Below are 16,174 nucleotides of genomic sequence, written 5' to 3' on the forward strand. Positions count from 1 at the left end.
AGAAAAGCAACGGTTTTGATAAGCGATTTATCTTTTAGGTAATTTTTCAAGCAAAAGTACAAAACATTCCCTAGTTCCAGCTTCTCAGTTGTTGGAATTTAGTCCCACTCTTTGCATTACTTGATAGTAAACTGAATATCATTGCATTTTAGACTGTTGGCCTTAAAAACAAGTTATCTGATTATATTTTGTGCTCTTTTGCATTTATGACTACATTAAAGTTACACATATAAGCCATAGTTTTCTGCAAAAATAAATAAAAGTCAAAGTTGAGGACTTTCAAATATTAGCAGCACAACTTGTCAGATTTTCAAAAGTTTGACTTTTATTTATTTTTAAGGGAAAAAAGCTGCTTAAATGCTTAAATGTTATTACCAGTAATTTGCAATGCAAACGTCCCCAACACCATGATTACATGAGGGGCATAAACTGGGATTAGTTAAAATTGGACTTAATTTAAATTAAGAATGAATCATATATTCAGAAATGTGGAACATGCCTTTTCAGTTTTCAGGCTGATAGTAATAAGGAATCATACCTGCTCACACAAGTTCAGATCAATCACACGGATGGGCTTCTTAGCATGGTCATTCTTGTAGTACTCCAACACGTCTGGGTCGCCTGTCAGACGCCCACTGCGAAGAACAAACCACCGCTTCTTCCATGCCTGCATAGAAATGAGGCCAAAGGTTATTGGTGTGTTCTCACAATGACTGCTCCATTCCTGACTGACCACGGGCCAGCCAAAAGCTTTATTTTTCAAGTTTAGCCAATATGTCCTAGCATAGCTTGTGTCTCTGTGTGCATTCTCCACCAGCTGCACTGCCCTCACTGAAGAATATTCAGGGCCAGAGGGAAGAGGCCCGCAGCCAGAAATATGTCTGGGATAACCAGAACAACAGGCACATAGTTTGGTCTAGCACCCTAACTGGGGCGAATAACCAAATCTATAAAAAGAAACAGGCAGTTGGGTATTTCCTTTTAAATGGCATTTGTTTTCTGTGCGAAAAAGGCACCACAAAACAAGTTTAAATTCAGGCATAGCAGATGGAAAGAAAAGACATAAGCAGCTGAGATTCATGACTTCACTCTCTGTACATAGATAAAAGGACAGTAGTAATCAAATATTTACCGTAAAAGACATTAGGGAGATGGTCAAGTGGACACCACTTGCATCCCGTCTTATCTGGAATAATTATCACTGATATATTGATTTATATATTATTGAATTATAATATACTGTAACTTTCCCCTGTGTCACTATAATTCAAAATATAGAGCTATTTTACTCATGAGATGGGTGAGAGGACAAACCATACAGCTTAAGAACTTGTTTACATATCATGCATAGCAGTCTTATCGGAGGTTATTGTTTAAAAGATAAAGGTCAGTGAGTCTTTTCAGACCTTCAAAAATAAATACGAAGCCAGAAGCAGATTCATTTTGGCACTACATTGACACTGTTCTGTTTTAAGATTGTGTGTTTCACCTCATGGTGTTTGTAGTTTTATTTAGAGAACATATCCAGCAGGGATTCATTTAAATGCAGACTCAAGGTCCTAAACTCTTGATTTTGCTGAGGCATGGCACTTAGGCTGAATGTTTTTGTTTTAGGGCTCAAAATAAGCTCTCCACAAAATACTAGCAAGACTGGTCTGAGCATTAGCTGGAAGATATGAGAGCCATCCAATAATGATTCACTTCCTTTATTGCTTATAGTGCAAGTACGTATGGACAGTTGGACACATTGTACAAGTTTCACCAAGCAAATAGTGCAGTACAAAAAAAATAATCAAATGATCAATTGAATTCCAGAAATTGTTAACCAGAATCAGGTGTGTTAATGCAGACACACATTTAAAATCTGCAGGGCAGCTGTTCACAGCACAATGCCTGATTAGATATATGTATGATCATCTTGCAACACCAGGGGCTCAAACTCAGAACCTTTGACGCCATGATCTTAGGGAGCTTTTATCTGGGTGATGTCACAAGTGGCATCGCATCACCTGGTAGACAAGGAGCAGGCTTGCATGAAAATGCTGAATTTTAAACTACTGTAAAAAACATTTATTTCTCATTAGAAAATTCTGAGAATATGTGTACTTGGTTAAGACAACAAAGAGATGCCTGTAATTTATTTTAACAAAGATCAATACATGTCAAACTGATGATTAAAGATGCTCTATATTGCATTGACTGCAAAGTGCACAGTAGATGAGGACATAATTAAAAAAAAAAATCTATATATATATATATATATATATATATATATATATATATATATATATATATATATATATATATATATATATATATATATATAGATACAGTGTGGGCTCAATTTTTGATATATAAAAAATCTGGACGGTAAATTTGTGGAGGACTCTCTGGAGATGAAGTTCCCCAAATTTGGTGTCAATTGAAACAAAAATGTGGTAGGAGTATGGTTTCAGAAGTTTTGCAGTTTTTGCAAAAAGTAGAGTGACTTCAAAATTGCTACTGGGTTAAAGCAGATTATAGTTTCTTCTCTATCGGGGCTACAGTTTGACGTAGGTTGCGACGTTGTAGCATGTACGGTTGATTTGTTATGAATATTTGAAGTTTAGATGGCTGTTGTAGCGCCACCATCAGGACAATTAGCACACATATTGCACTGATTAAGTTTGACGTAGGACTGGACTTGTGTACAAAGTTTGGTGCGTTTTCATGCATTGGAACATGGAGTTCTTAGGAAGAAGATGAAGAAGAAAAAGAAGAATACAGACAAAAACAATAGGCTTCGCTGCTCGGCCCCTAATGATAGACAAGATCCAGTACACAAACAAACGCCACTGAGATCAGACGGATCAGGAAGCATACCAACAAAATGTGAGGAATGCAAACTAAAGCTTTGTTGGTGTTTGGGGTAAGATTTTGACCGTATTAACAATGCTGTGGGTGTGGTTTTTTTTTTTTATCTTTTAGCTGTTTTTCCATCCACAGGGTGTCGTTTGTTAGTGGGCCAAGCCCCTGACTGAGACAGCATGATGAGCATCATACCTTTCCCTCTACAAACAGGATGATGAAGAAACAAGCAGACCAAAAAAAAAAACCTGGATTTTAAACTACAAGCACAAAAACATACAGGAATCACATGGACAAATACACAAACTATTAAATAAACACACACTGTTAATAGGAAAACACTATTCACATCCTACACTGACATGTTACACACATTGTAGTTCAAAAGGACTGCATTATATAATCAGAAACACGCCCACATAGTCCAAATTAGGCTTACACTTATTAAACCTACATATTTTGAGGCAGGCCCACTTAAATACCAAATTGAACTGTAAAAGCTAAAGCGAATGTGCAAAAAAACAACACTGATGTGTCTGTGATGTGTTGGTCGGACAAAGACAGTGGGTGTGGAGAAGGAACCTCTCTCTCGCTCTCTCTCTCTCTCGCTCTCTCTCTCTCTCTCTCTCAAATGACAAAGCAATCTTGGGTCAAGTTACCCTGTGGGGAACAGAAGGACCAAGAGCTTAGGTTACAGCGAGGCCAGGCCCACCCAGGGTGTGAGTGTTGACAACTGGGTAAGTTGTACATGCTGAAGACAGAGGCAAGTGAGACCTGTTTAACAAAACTGTTCAACAGGTCATTGAGTAGTAGTTCATTTTAAAAGCACTTGCAGTTAAGAGATAAAAAAACAAAACAGAGTGGAGAACACTCACATAAAAAAATAAAAAAAAATAAAAAACTCAGAGCGAAGACAGATACAAGATACACACAATGTACTGATACCTTCCAATACATTGAATATTGTAATGTTTTGATCTCAGAGACTTTGTGAATACTGTATATATTGCCTGGCCTGCTCTTTGATATCGACTTGACAAACATCACACAGCTGGCTGCAGTCTCTGCACAATTAATCACTGATAATCACTTCATGAGCAGCACTTGATGACACGGATATATCATAAAATGTGCCTCTATTAAATAGGGGCTACAATAGAAAGAATGTTGTATAAAAAATACTCTGAATATAGGACATCGCAAACATTTAATCAAGCAAATAAATCACATAAGTATGCAAAAAGGAAGCCATTATCATAGAGAGTACTACAAAGAAAAGATAAATATAGCAAGAAAAAACAAAGACAAGACAAAAGATAAATATATAAAATTGACTGCCCCAAAAAAAAAGAAGTATAAAAGATGTAATGGGCCAAAATTAGTACATCAAGGAAATAATCAAAAAGATATCAGAAGAGAGGGTGTTTCAACAGCTGTTCACTCCTGGAGCAGGACAGTCAAAATGTATTCATCTCATAGTATTTGAGAATAAGTTATAAACTATGGAAATTCACAAAAAATGTTTCAAAAATCAAATTGTAAATCCACAGGTGACAGGATATTAAGGGTCAATCACAGTTAGAGGAAGTGGTCTGAGATTCAAAATGGAGCAGCCCTGAAGAGAATCTGGATCCACTGTTTCTGCGCTGCCACATTAGCATGGTTACAGACCGTAGTAGCTCTAGGATGACAAGCTGTGTGGTAGCTTGAGCATCTCTCCTCCATCTGTGGACTTTCACACAGCTTTCCTCATGCACAATTATGCACACTTGCACTGTTTTATACCACAAAAAAAAAACGACCCAAAGTAATAAACAGCATAACACAATTCTTTACTTCCCTGATGACCAGGCCAACACATCTACATACATATAGAGAGCCACTCTCACCTGATGCAAGCGGTGTGTTTCATTGACATGCATCCAGATACTTACATTTATATGCACAAGACATCGGGTAAGTGGACGAAATCAGGTTAAGGCAGGAAGTCAGAGAACACATTTACATGCAGTGCAATAACCCAGTTACTGTAAAATCCACGTTTGCATGCAGCTGGTCAGTAATTAGATTTCTCCTCTACCTCCCACCATATTTTTGAACCAGTGTGGGCAGATTTTAAGTGTATTAGTGATATGCACTGTAGCCTGAAGTGTTCTTTTTCTTCTTTTTTTTTGCAAGAGCATTAGGACCGACAGTAGAGTGGGAGAACAGGCACTTTTAGTGAGGCAACACAGTATTTTCCTAATGTGCGAATGGGTCTGAATGTAAAAGTCTACAGTTCAGCTGAGGAAACAGACTTATAGAGACTCATTTATTTCAGTATTTGTTTCACTTTGGTTTACTTATGTTGGATACAAGGACGGACCGCTACAAGTAATCATCTTGCCTTTAAATCCCTCTGAATTGCTTTTATGTACGCTCTTGTGCCACACTTGTTGGAAACCTGCTTATGTGGCCAAGAAATGAGGGTTCTCCAGCAGAAATCTAAATGTGTTAACCGGATCACTGAGAATAAATGTGCTGAAAGAAACATCAACTGCATCAATTTACACCTTATTTTGCAACATAAAGAAACTTATGCCAACAGAATAAGTCTAAGTCTACACATCTCTTTAAGTGTGTGTAAAGTAGAGGTGTGAATCTTCACTGATCTCCCGATTTAATTCGATTACGATTATCATGTCAGCGATTCAATTTGATTTGATATCTCAATGCATCACGATGCGTCAAATACATGTTTCTATTAAAGCCATGTAGGATATTTAATTCATAGCTTTTCAAGCTTCAAAAACAAAACATTCTGCAGTGCTCTAATACTAAATAAATTGGATACATAAAACTACAGCACTGAGCACATGGCACTTCCTGAATGTGCAAAACATAACAGAATATGTAAACAGAAATGTTGTTAGGCCTACATTAAATTGTAAACGGAAATAATCGATTATGAGCCGGCCGATTATCGATGCAGCATCATCCATGTCCCCGATTCGATGCATCGATTACTTGATTCATTTCAACACCTCTAGTGTAAAGACACTGAATATCAACATAACAGAACCCAAACCACACCAGAGTACTTTGAACCCAATGCCACAAACACACACTGGAACAGTACGACCAGATGACCTTTGCCAAATAGTGAGTAGTTGTCCACCATTACATACCTCCTGTCAGGGCTCATCAAGGACATGATGAGGCATCTAGTCCTGGCTTTTTTTTGTATATTCCATTATGGCCAGTGTTGAATCAATGGTTAAATCCCAACTGGTCCGAGCCAGACTGCAGTACTTTTATTACTGCAGGATACATCCATTCTAGTCTTCCTTAATACACCAACAGATTCTGAACCATTCAGCTCACTCAAACAATCACAGAGCTTGCTTCAGCTTGTAGGAGTCTAGTGTTCACTGCCCCAGGGTTGGGAATGGGACGGCATGGGACGATACTGGACTGGGATGGTGGGGGCTCCCCTAGCATGGCAGCTGTCCTCGCCAACCCCTCTCTATCCCCCTCCCCCCTTTTTTCTCCAAGCGTCCCAGTGTCTTCTCATAGGGTAAGACGCAGGGAGACACAGGAAGACACCCTCTACTCGCCCACCCAGGGCCTTGCAGCCTATGGGGCCCAGACAGAGGGGGCATTGAGGGTCTGACTAAGAAGATGACAGGGGAAGGAAGGGTGGGAGGGTAGAGGGGAGATGCCAACTGAGTGGAGTCACGCTGCTGTCAGAAGCCTTCTGACCCAACATCACTGGACAAAGGCATGACAAAGGCAAAGGTGGGGGAGAGAAGTAGGTAAAGTGTTTAAGGGGGGACAAATATGCAAAAATAGACACTAATGTGGTTTCAGATACCCCTTTTCCACCAAGGCAGAGATGGTGCTGGTTCGGAGCCAGAGCCTAGTTTCAAATCGGTTCTTTGTTTTTCGACCACCAAAGCACCAGCTCTGAATCAGTAAAAGTGGTTCTTAAGTAGCACCAAATCGTTGCTGGGCCAGAAGTAAGAACCGCTTAGGTCAGCGGCTGGGGGCGGGGTTACCGTGACCAACAAGACGAACAGAAACTTGTGACCGCCATTTTTGAATTAGCAGATAAACACGATGGACGCGATTAAACAACAACAGCAGTGGTCAGAGGAGGAAACGAGCTGCTTTCTTGCACTATAAAAGGCGAGCCACGTTGGATCCGCCGAGTTTGGATGCCGATGGAGGTCCGCAAAGCCATGAACATCAATAGCAAAGCAACGTCCGCCATTGTTGATGGTGTGTTTGGCGTCGCCGCGTTAACGTTGCTGGGACAGATGAGACGTATACAGTGACATAAGACCTGGCTCTGTGCTGGCTCTTTAGCCTGTGGAAAAGCAAACCGGTTCTTTGGAGGCTCATCAGTCGAACCAACTCCGAACCGGCACTAGCTCTAGCTCTGAACCAGCACCTGGTTCTTGTTGGTGGAAAAGGGGTCAGAGAGAAAATAACAGAGAAAGGAGAAGATGGAGAAGAGAGACAGTCTGCATCATTCAGCACCAACCTCTGCATCTACAGGGGCTGGACACAATATTATGAACCACAGTGAAATCTAATGCAATCCAATACAAAAGCCCTTGAGGACAGTGGTTTTGTTAAACATGTCATGTCACTGTTAAGCTTCTGTTACTTCTACTTAATTCTAATAATGCTTACTTACAGAAGGCCAGTCACCAACTAGTAATAAGAGGACATTCCACTTTATCCAGCTTAAGTTGGTTGGCCAGAATTACACTTTGGGTCATTCAAGCTCTCACTATTAATAAGCACAAACAAAAACATCTATTTGTTTTTTATTACAATCCAGAAGGCCAAGACAATGTCAGGAGCATGGGGCAATTAAACAGGGATGCACCAAGAGTCTCTGAAGAAATGTTTACTCCAGAATGACACTGTCAATCTGGCTAATGGAAAACAAAAACTTGAAAGGCCAAACCAGCGGTCTCATCATCATTTATTCAAACACAGTAAGAGTACAGGAAAGGAGTACCTTCCAAATGCCTCTGAAAGAAATAGTTTGACATTTTAGGAAACAGGCCGCAATTCTCTGAGACAATGTTTGGCTCTACAGCCATCAGCCAGCCAAGAAATAGTCCTGCATATACAGTAACCCCTCGGAAAACGACCATTTGGTGCCAACTGTTGTGGTATCAATCTCTTATCTAAGTCACAGCAAGAAAAACAGGTGTAGTGAATATGTATGTGATAATAAGTGTTGAACTATTCCTTTTAGACACTGACTGGCATCAATAGAGACATTATTGTCAAAGCCATCTGTCTATTCTTAGAAAAATCTCATCTAATACAGCTCCATAGCACTTGCTTGTGCAACATTTCAGTGCCTTTTTTCCTGTTGCCAGTTATAAAGAATGAAATGAGCCATCGCATTTAGACTTCAAGTCTTACTTGGCACCATGTCATGCCAAAATCCAGTACAGAAATTAATGAGACAATATGGCACCATTGCACGTTTTCTTTTATTTTATTTTTTTTAAGATTCTTTCTTTGGGGCTTTTCCCTTTATTTGAAAGTGTATAGACTTAAAGGGGGAGAGAGATGGGGGATGACACGCAGCAAAGGGCAGCAGGTCGAATTCGAACCCTGCGCCGCTGCAGGACTCAGCCAAAGTGGGGCGAACGCTCTTACTGGGTGAGCTAGAGGTCGCCCCGGCGCCGTTGCATGTTAATTAAAGACACGGAAAGACTCCTGAATGCAGTAAGACATGAACAAAAAGACAGTGGAAATTAGCTTTATGTTTTAGCCTGCAGCTGCTAAAAATAAGTGTGTGGCCAAATTGGTTTCCTATTACAAGAGTTTGATCTAATCTATTAGTCTAACTTTGTGAAACTAGTTGCTGGTGAACCATCCCCCAGCTCCACCAGCTCCAGTTTTCCTGCGCTTAAAAGGCTAATTGTGCTTTATGGTTTAGATAGAGTAACGCAGCCTAAAAAGCCTTTAAGTGCACTAATTGCTAATGCGAATGTACTGTCATTACAGGCTGTTAAACTACATACTTAAACTCATCCCTCCATACCTCTAATGGTACTGAGACAGGCCTGTGGGTTACTATATTTCTGCAGCAGCAGCAGTTGGGACATTACACAAGACATGGACAGGTGTGTGCTGTTTCTTTGACAATGCTGCTGCACAATATGTGAAACGTGTCACTTGTGTTTCAACTGGTTCATGTATGCCAGTCTGTGCCGTTTAATAAAACATCATGCACAAACAACAAATGCAATGGACCAAAGACAATTGTAGGGCACCTAAGGGGAGACTAAATATATTGCCAACGTTTCATCTTAAGCATTGTACTCTCAGACTTACTTTCACTGTGAAACAGCAAATTTAAAGTTTACACAAAACCCTCGGTAAGGTAACCTATGACTTCACAGATTGGCATTTCTCTAGTATATGTATGCATGTGCACACAATCAAGACATCTGCACAGGCAACATGCAAGCATACTTACAATCTACTTTGATGTTTTTTGCCAACAAAAGGTCACTGAAGAGCCCTCCATCCATCAAATGCAACTTATTAACAATTTTGGGAGTCTCATGCAGTTTTAGTCATCGAAAGCATTCGGACAGCCAGATAAGCATGGTGCAAAGCAAATATACACAGGCACTTAGGGTTCCTTGCTTCTTTTAACAGTCCATAATCTATTTTTAAGTATTTATATTAGACTTGGATATGTGTATTACAAAAAAAAAAAACTGATTCCCAAGTGGAATCAGCAACACAAGGCACTGAAACAAAATAACAAAAAAGAGGCCCTGGTGCATTATTCATCTCTACATACAGTAGATCAGCGTTTTGATAGCATTAGCTGAGATTTCTCCAGTTCAGCCATTAGGTGATCGCATGAGCTTAGCTCACAGACTCTGGGTGCATAGTTAGCACATAGCAGCATGCGAGTGGCCGGGCCATCTGTCCCGTCTAAGTGGGCTGTGGGTAAATGACCTGCACCCCAGCTGCACTGACTCATCCTGACTAGGACAGCTTCTCTGCTTGTTCCTCGAGAAACAAAAAAAAAAAAACGAGACGAGGCGCAGGGTAAAGACTAAAGGAGAGAAGGTCTACATTTTGGTGAGAATAGAACAAATTACTATGTGGTATTGTTTAATCTGACAGAAATCACAACAAGGCTACATTTTGTAGCCACAACCAAACCAAACCACCTTCTACAGTCAGTTTATATAAAAAAAAAAAAACACAGTCACAGTCCATCTCTCACTCTCACAGTCTATCGCTCACGCAGGAAATTAAACATACAACAGTAACCAGTGTCAGTATTTATCTGAATAGTCTTCAGGACAGTCTCATTAGATGGAATAAGGACCCTTAGAGCAAGGTGAGAAAAATGTAAGTCAGGTGCTGTGATCTCACTTCATGTTTATGAGGAAAGAAATACACATAAAATGAATTATTTTGTGCTATAATCAGAGGGCATTGTAATCTCTATTGATCGGTTGCAATGGCTTAAATCCACAATGTTAAAATGGCTTCAGTTGTAATTATTTAGACATGTCATGTACATGAACAATTGGTTCTTCAAGAGTCCATATGCATTAAGGACTTGGAAATGTTTCATAATTAAGGATGAGACGGTGAGAGGTTACACTACAGCACTGTACACTGCTTTCAAAACAACACTGCTCTGTTCATTTTATTTTCATGTTCGTCTGCAAGAAAAATACAGTTCGGGATTCACTGTGTTGCTAAAATGTTAGCAAGAGGGGATATTATAGCGAGGTTAAGGTAACGATACTTCATATCATTTGCTGAAATCCTGCATCCCCCAAGATTGCATATTTTTCGCTATAAACCCGCCCAATACTTTAGTTATGGATTGGATTGCCATGTCTGAATCTGCATGAAGAGGTTCTTTAAATACTGCGGGGAAAAGGAGTTGCTCTTTCCTATCCGACTCTCTCCTCCTTGTGTGCTGTCAACGAGCAAACCGGCGAGATGTCTCCTAAAATGCAGCATCATATAGTAGTACGTATTGCCGCTACCATAAGCCACACGTGTGGCACAGTGCTTGCACACAGTCGCAGCTTTATCAAGCACTTTTTCCCACCATTGTCGGGTAACACTAAATCCGTAATGCTCCCATACAGCACTCAGCACCTCACCCATGCCAACTGCGGTTTCACCAGATTATTGAAGCGAGGCTTCCCCCCAATAACTTTATTTTAAGCTTTTTTCTGAAATCTGTAAGGCTAAAAGAACCGGACAATAAATACATACCCCCGAACTGTGACTAGCGGGCCGAATTGACGCAACTTTTTTTTTTTTAGCAACAAACACAGCAATCGAGGCCTCGAAACAAATTCACTTTGTGCTGTCAAATGGAGGCAGTCATATGTCATGTTTGGGTTCGGGGGAGACAGAAATCAAGGAATGAGAAAAATACCGGAACATTAAATAATTGCATTTGCTGACGCAGAAAAGAAACAAAACCACAAAATATTTCCATGACACTGCAATCGGACACAAATGCCGTAAACAAATGCGCATGCAGTGCTTCCCTAAGCCTCACTATCAGGACCGCAGGACTATGCTGAACAAAGGCTGTTCTAAGAGAGGAGTGTCAAGAGCGTCAGAGGTTTTGGCGCTCACAGCTTTGGTGACGAGGTCTGCAGAAGGAGAAGGAGGGAAGGGACAAAAGCTTCTCTATGTTTAGTGCCGCAACTTGTATAAATCAGTCTTTGTTAGCGAGACATGACTGGGATTCTTGCTAAACGGCTATTTTTACATCCTTGAGCACCAGAGAGGGCAGTTAACGTACAAGTAAGAGTGCATGGCCTTTGGCTAAGCGAGGCTGTTTGGCCGACGTCATCAGCCCTCCGCCTGCTGGAAGGAGAGGGGACTTCCATGAAAGATGTGCATGCCTGAGGTCCAGCATCCTGGAGAGTGGTTAATAGTCAGCCAACTCTACCACCAGCCTCGGACCTCAAAGTAAACACTCTTGATGGAGTATTCTAAGAAAAACCAAATGCATTGCTCAACCTGACATGATCATCCAAAGCAATTGGGCTAGTGCAATATGTTATTCACTATGAAGTAAGTATCTAACTATCTGGCTAACACCACCTTAACAAACACGCAGATCCATATGCACATAAACCTAGAACTAATTCCAGATGACTTCATGTTTACCTGTGACTGGACTCTAAAGTAGGCGCACACAGTGGTACTTGACTGGAGGAAAAACATATCTTGGTGTTATCAATAATTATTTATTTATATACCAATAAAGACAAGCATCCGGCATGCAGCCGAGATTAAAATTGGTTGGGGAGAAAGAACAATATAGCAAGAGAGTTTATCCAAAACTCTGTATTCCTTTAATTATTACAATATGTCCACAAATGTAAAGTTGCAGCTTAGACAAGCTATAAACAACACTGAAGATTTTGACGTCTCTATACTTCATCTCATTTCAGTCCTTTTCAGACATTAAGCACTTTGTACTGTTTATTCTTGGTGCATAACAGCCATACTGTTAGTTCAGATTTAAAATTAAACTAAACCCAAGCAGTGTAAATTGCAATTCAGTTCATAGCCTGGTAACCTATACTTATTCTACTTTTTTATTCGAATGGGAATTGATAATTCAGGCTTTAAACAAGCTTTGGTGAACTAATAAGCACTTTGCCCTGATCTCACAGCAAGGTGCTATGGGATTATTCCTACCTGTATGTAAGAAAAATGTTGCATAGAGAGAATCAAACATGCATGTGATTTCCAGGGGAAACTTTTCCAGTTATCCTGCATGGCCAACCTTTTAGCCCAAACACTAACAGTCCTCACCAAGACTGAGACAGCGCACCCAGAGGCTCAACATGATTAAAAAAAAAAAAAAAAAAAAAGACTATTCAATTATTTCCCCAAATGTTTACAGATTACCCACAGTTGCTTTTTCGAAGAGCTTCAGTGAAAAACAGTGACCCTACCTTGCAAGCTGTATATCCACAGGAGCAGTTTTCATTCTGTACCTTGTAGTATTTGTTACCGAAAGTGAGTGCTGCGTGGTGTTGTTGTTGTTGTTGTTTTGCACCTTCTGACTTTATCATGTGCTGCAGTGTTTGTGAGGGTCTGTAGTTTGTGACCTCTCCCTCCTCTGACTTCCTGTTCTATGTAATCAGGTTGTCCCAGACCCTCTTAACTGCCACTGCTAAATCAGAGGGGGGGCGGGACTAGGGCAGCTTGGAGGGTGTCCATTCAGTTTACAAAAATTAAGTGGGTGTGCCCTTTCAACAAACAGCACTGGAATAATTTATTTAACTAATAAAGTCATTACATGTTTGCTACAATCCAGCTCTTATTCTTTATAACTTATAACTGGCCACAATTACAATACATGATTATTAAATTGCAGGGATGCTGTGACCCTGCCTGACACAGCTTTTAGACTGAAGGGCACAGAGCAACATGAGAGATCCACACAGGTTTTTAACAAGTCAAGTTTAACCAAATGACACACTACGAAACGCTTGGAAGTGAAAATTAAGGTCTGTAGAGCATATGACACCCTAGACCCGCAAGAATTGTGGTGAGGTAAACATCATTAGACTACCTGGATATTCCAACTGCCTTTCTCTCCTTAAAGGACATTGATTTAGAATGATCTTTCCCTGTGTTATGCCATAACTGACATCCTGTTTCAAGAGGACATTCATCACATTAAGGAAGTAAAGACAGAGTTTGATGGGGGCTTTAAAGCCTGTCTCGTCTCACCACTCACGCTGCATGTCCTAATGGTTCTAGCAATGCAGCTCTGTCTCCAGATTACAATTGCTAATCAAAATTGTCTGTGTGGAACTCATAATTATAGACAAAACAATTTCCCTGCATTTCTCTTTCTAGTGTTGCATATGAAGACTCCATCCTCTTCCCTGGATCTGAGCTTTCCTCTGCTTCCTGTAGAGACTTTATGATTCTGTTTCCCATCTGCACTCTCCATAAAAGAGGTCGGAGATGCCACAGCATACAGCTTCCTCTACATGCCTGCTTCACAAAAGCTCTCCCTTGGCAGCCTACTGACCCCAGACACTTCTACTAATGCTGCAAAGATAGCTAGTCAGTGACCGGAGGTCTTTTAAGTCAAGAGATAAGAAGGGCTTACAGCTTAAAACCCAGATTCCCATCCAACATTGAGGCACTCATTTGCAATCCAGTCCTCGGCACTTTGTATTCTATCTTAACATAAACTATTTGAACATTTCTGTAGCAATGTTGTCATGGTGTTCTGTAATAACAAAGTACACGCTCTTCAGCACAAAGACAAGTGACGTTGCCTGGTAGCCCTAAGGAAGCCAAGTCACGCATGAGAGAGCTTTGCAGACTGCACCTTTCTGCATAAACAGAAGTTCTTTGAACTACTTTTTAACTCTGACCACAGCAGTCTTAAGCTCTCAACAACAGAGGTGTAGATGGGCAATTATTTTGTAAAAATCAATGAAGCAAATCAGCCATAATTTGATTATTGTGTCCACCAAATTTTTTATCTAACTTCCATTTAATTTACCGACAATGCTTTAGCACACCTGGGGCAACAGCAAACTAATGTACAAATATACTGTCCTGTACGGTTATAATGTATCCAGGAGAACAATTGACCAAAATCGATTGTCCAAATAAACCATTTTTTCTCTTCCTTGCACCCATAATAGGACTGAGGCCGGAGACCGCAGCGGAAATACACAAAGATAGAGTGAGAACAAGCTAAAGATAGGACCACCCAGGCAAACAGATTGAAGTAACAGCAACTAGCCAAGGTGTGACTGTGTGTGTCCTATTGAACCCTTACATGTCCATCTGACAAACACCCACAGCCCAAATTGTAAACTCCCTACTGGTTCTGTACTTATCAATTATGAACTGTGTCCACCTCATAGCACTGATCCCATGTGAGAGTCAACCCTCTTCATTTCTCTCTCCTCTCCAACAGAAAACAATAACAAATCTTTGTTAAACTGAAACATCACATCCTTGCTTTGTGTGCAAGCGCCCCATCTTCCCACACAGGTCAGATACACAACAGTGAGAATCTAAAGTCTCAATTCTTCCAGAAGAACCAAAGCTCACAATCCAGAATTCCTAAGAAACTAGACATCCATTTTTAATGGACAGCAAATGACTAACCGTGTACGAACACACCAAGGCCTCATACACTGTATGTGCTCCTCTTTATCCATGTTATAGTTTTATCTTAGTAATCACAAGAGGACTAAATGAGGAGTAACAACAACACACATTTAACTAACTATTTTAACGTCCTCATTCTGTGGCTGCACATTGTGCCAGTGTACAGCTTGGAAATTGTAGTCCTAAAAATTGTAAACTAAACTAGTTTCTAATAGAGATGGCCCGATACCATTTCTTGCTTGCCGATACCGATTCTGATACCTGAACTTGCGTATTGGCCGATACCGAGTACTGATCCGATACCAGTGTGTCATATATTTTATTATGTTTTAACAACTGTATACTACTATCCCTGTATGGATGTGATATGATTTCTAATCTTTGTCGGTCTGGCTCAGGTTAAACTCTTTGTGAAACATGAACAAAACACAAACAATGAATGCCACAGAACTTTCTTTTATTATCCAGTTTGACAGTCAGTTATAACGGAAAAAGAACAGAAATAAACTACTTTAACGTAGATTTTATTTAGGGCTTTATTACGTGGTATCAGATCGGTGCATAAACTCCAGTACTTCCCGATACCGATACCAGCATTTAGGCAGTAGCGGTACCGATAACTGGTATCGGTATCGGACCATCTCTAGTTTCTAATCTAGCTACTTGGATCATCAACTTCACATGTGTCAAACTCAAGGCCCGCGGGCCAAATCCGACCCATTGTAGATTTAGATCCGGCCCATATATCAATTTGGGTTCACAACACATTTTGGCCCGCCTAGTTGTGCGCCAAACCAAAAACACAGGAAAGTGTTTTTTAAATTCACATTACGTGACATTCAAAGCAGAATATGGCAGATTTTCCGACTCTGAGAATCAGAAAATCCCCCAGAAGGAACTCTCTTGATGACTTTTGTAGGGCTTTGTGTCAACAAAAATGTGACAAAAAGCGTACAAAAATGTGACCAATGTCTGAGAAAGCCACAAAAACGTCGGAACAAAAACAGCAAAAATGAGGGAAAAAGCTACCAAAATGTTTACAAAAAAGTGACATGCAGTAACAAAAGCACGTCAATAAACTCTACATGTCTGGCCCTTGGTGCGATTCTCTTTTTCCAGTGTGGCCCCTAGTGAAAATGAGTTTGAC

General features: G+C 40.3%; 1 protein-coding gene across 13 annotated transcripts in view; it reads right to left on the bottom strand.

Moving 5' to 3' along the window:
- gab1 (GRB2-associated binding protein 1) overlaps positions 1-16,174 on the bottom strand; it is a 54,844-nt gene that overhangs the window by 16,660 nt on the left and 22,010 nt on the right. For 7 of the 13 annotated variants that reach the window (XM_039796620.1, XM_039796594.1, XM_039796604.1 and 4 more), the window contains exons 1-2: positions 12,834-13,003; positions 539-667 (exon numbers count right to left, since the gene is read on the bottom strand). In XM_039796620.1, coding sequence (XP_039652554.1) covers positions 539-667; positions 12,834-12,953 — 249 coding nt within the window. In that variant the 5' untranslated portion in view covers positions 12,954-13,003. Of the gene's footprint in view, positions 1-538; positions 668-6,014; positions 6,215-12,833; positions 13,004-16,174 lie in introns of those variants that run through there. The other 6 variants (XM_039796572.1, XM_039796565.1, XM_039796659.1 and 3 more) reach the window with 2 other exon arrangements.

The sequence above is a fragment of the Perca fluviatilis genome, chromosome 1, assembly GCF_010015445.1.
Source record: "Perca fluviatilis chromosome 1, GENO_Pfluv_1.0, whole genome shotgun sequence".
NCBI lineage: Eukaryota > Metazoa > Chordata > Actinopteri > Perciformes > Percidae > Perca > Perca fluviatilis.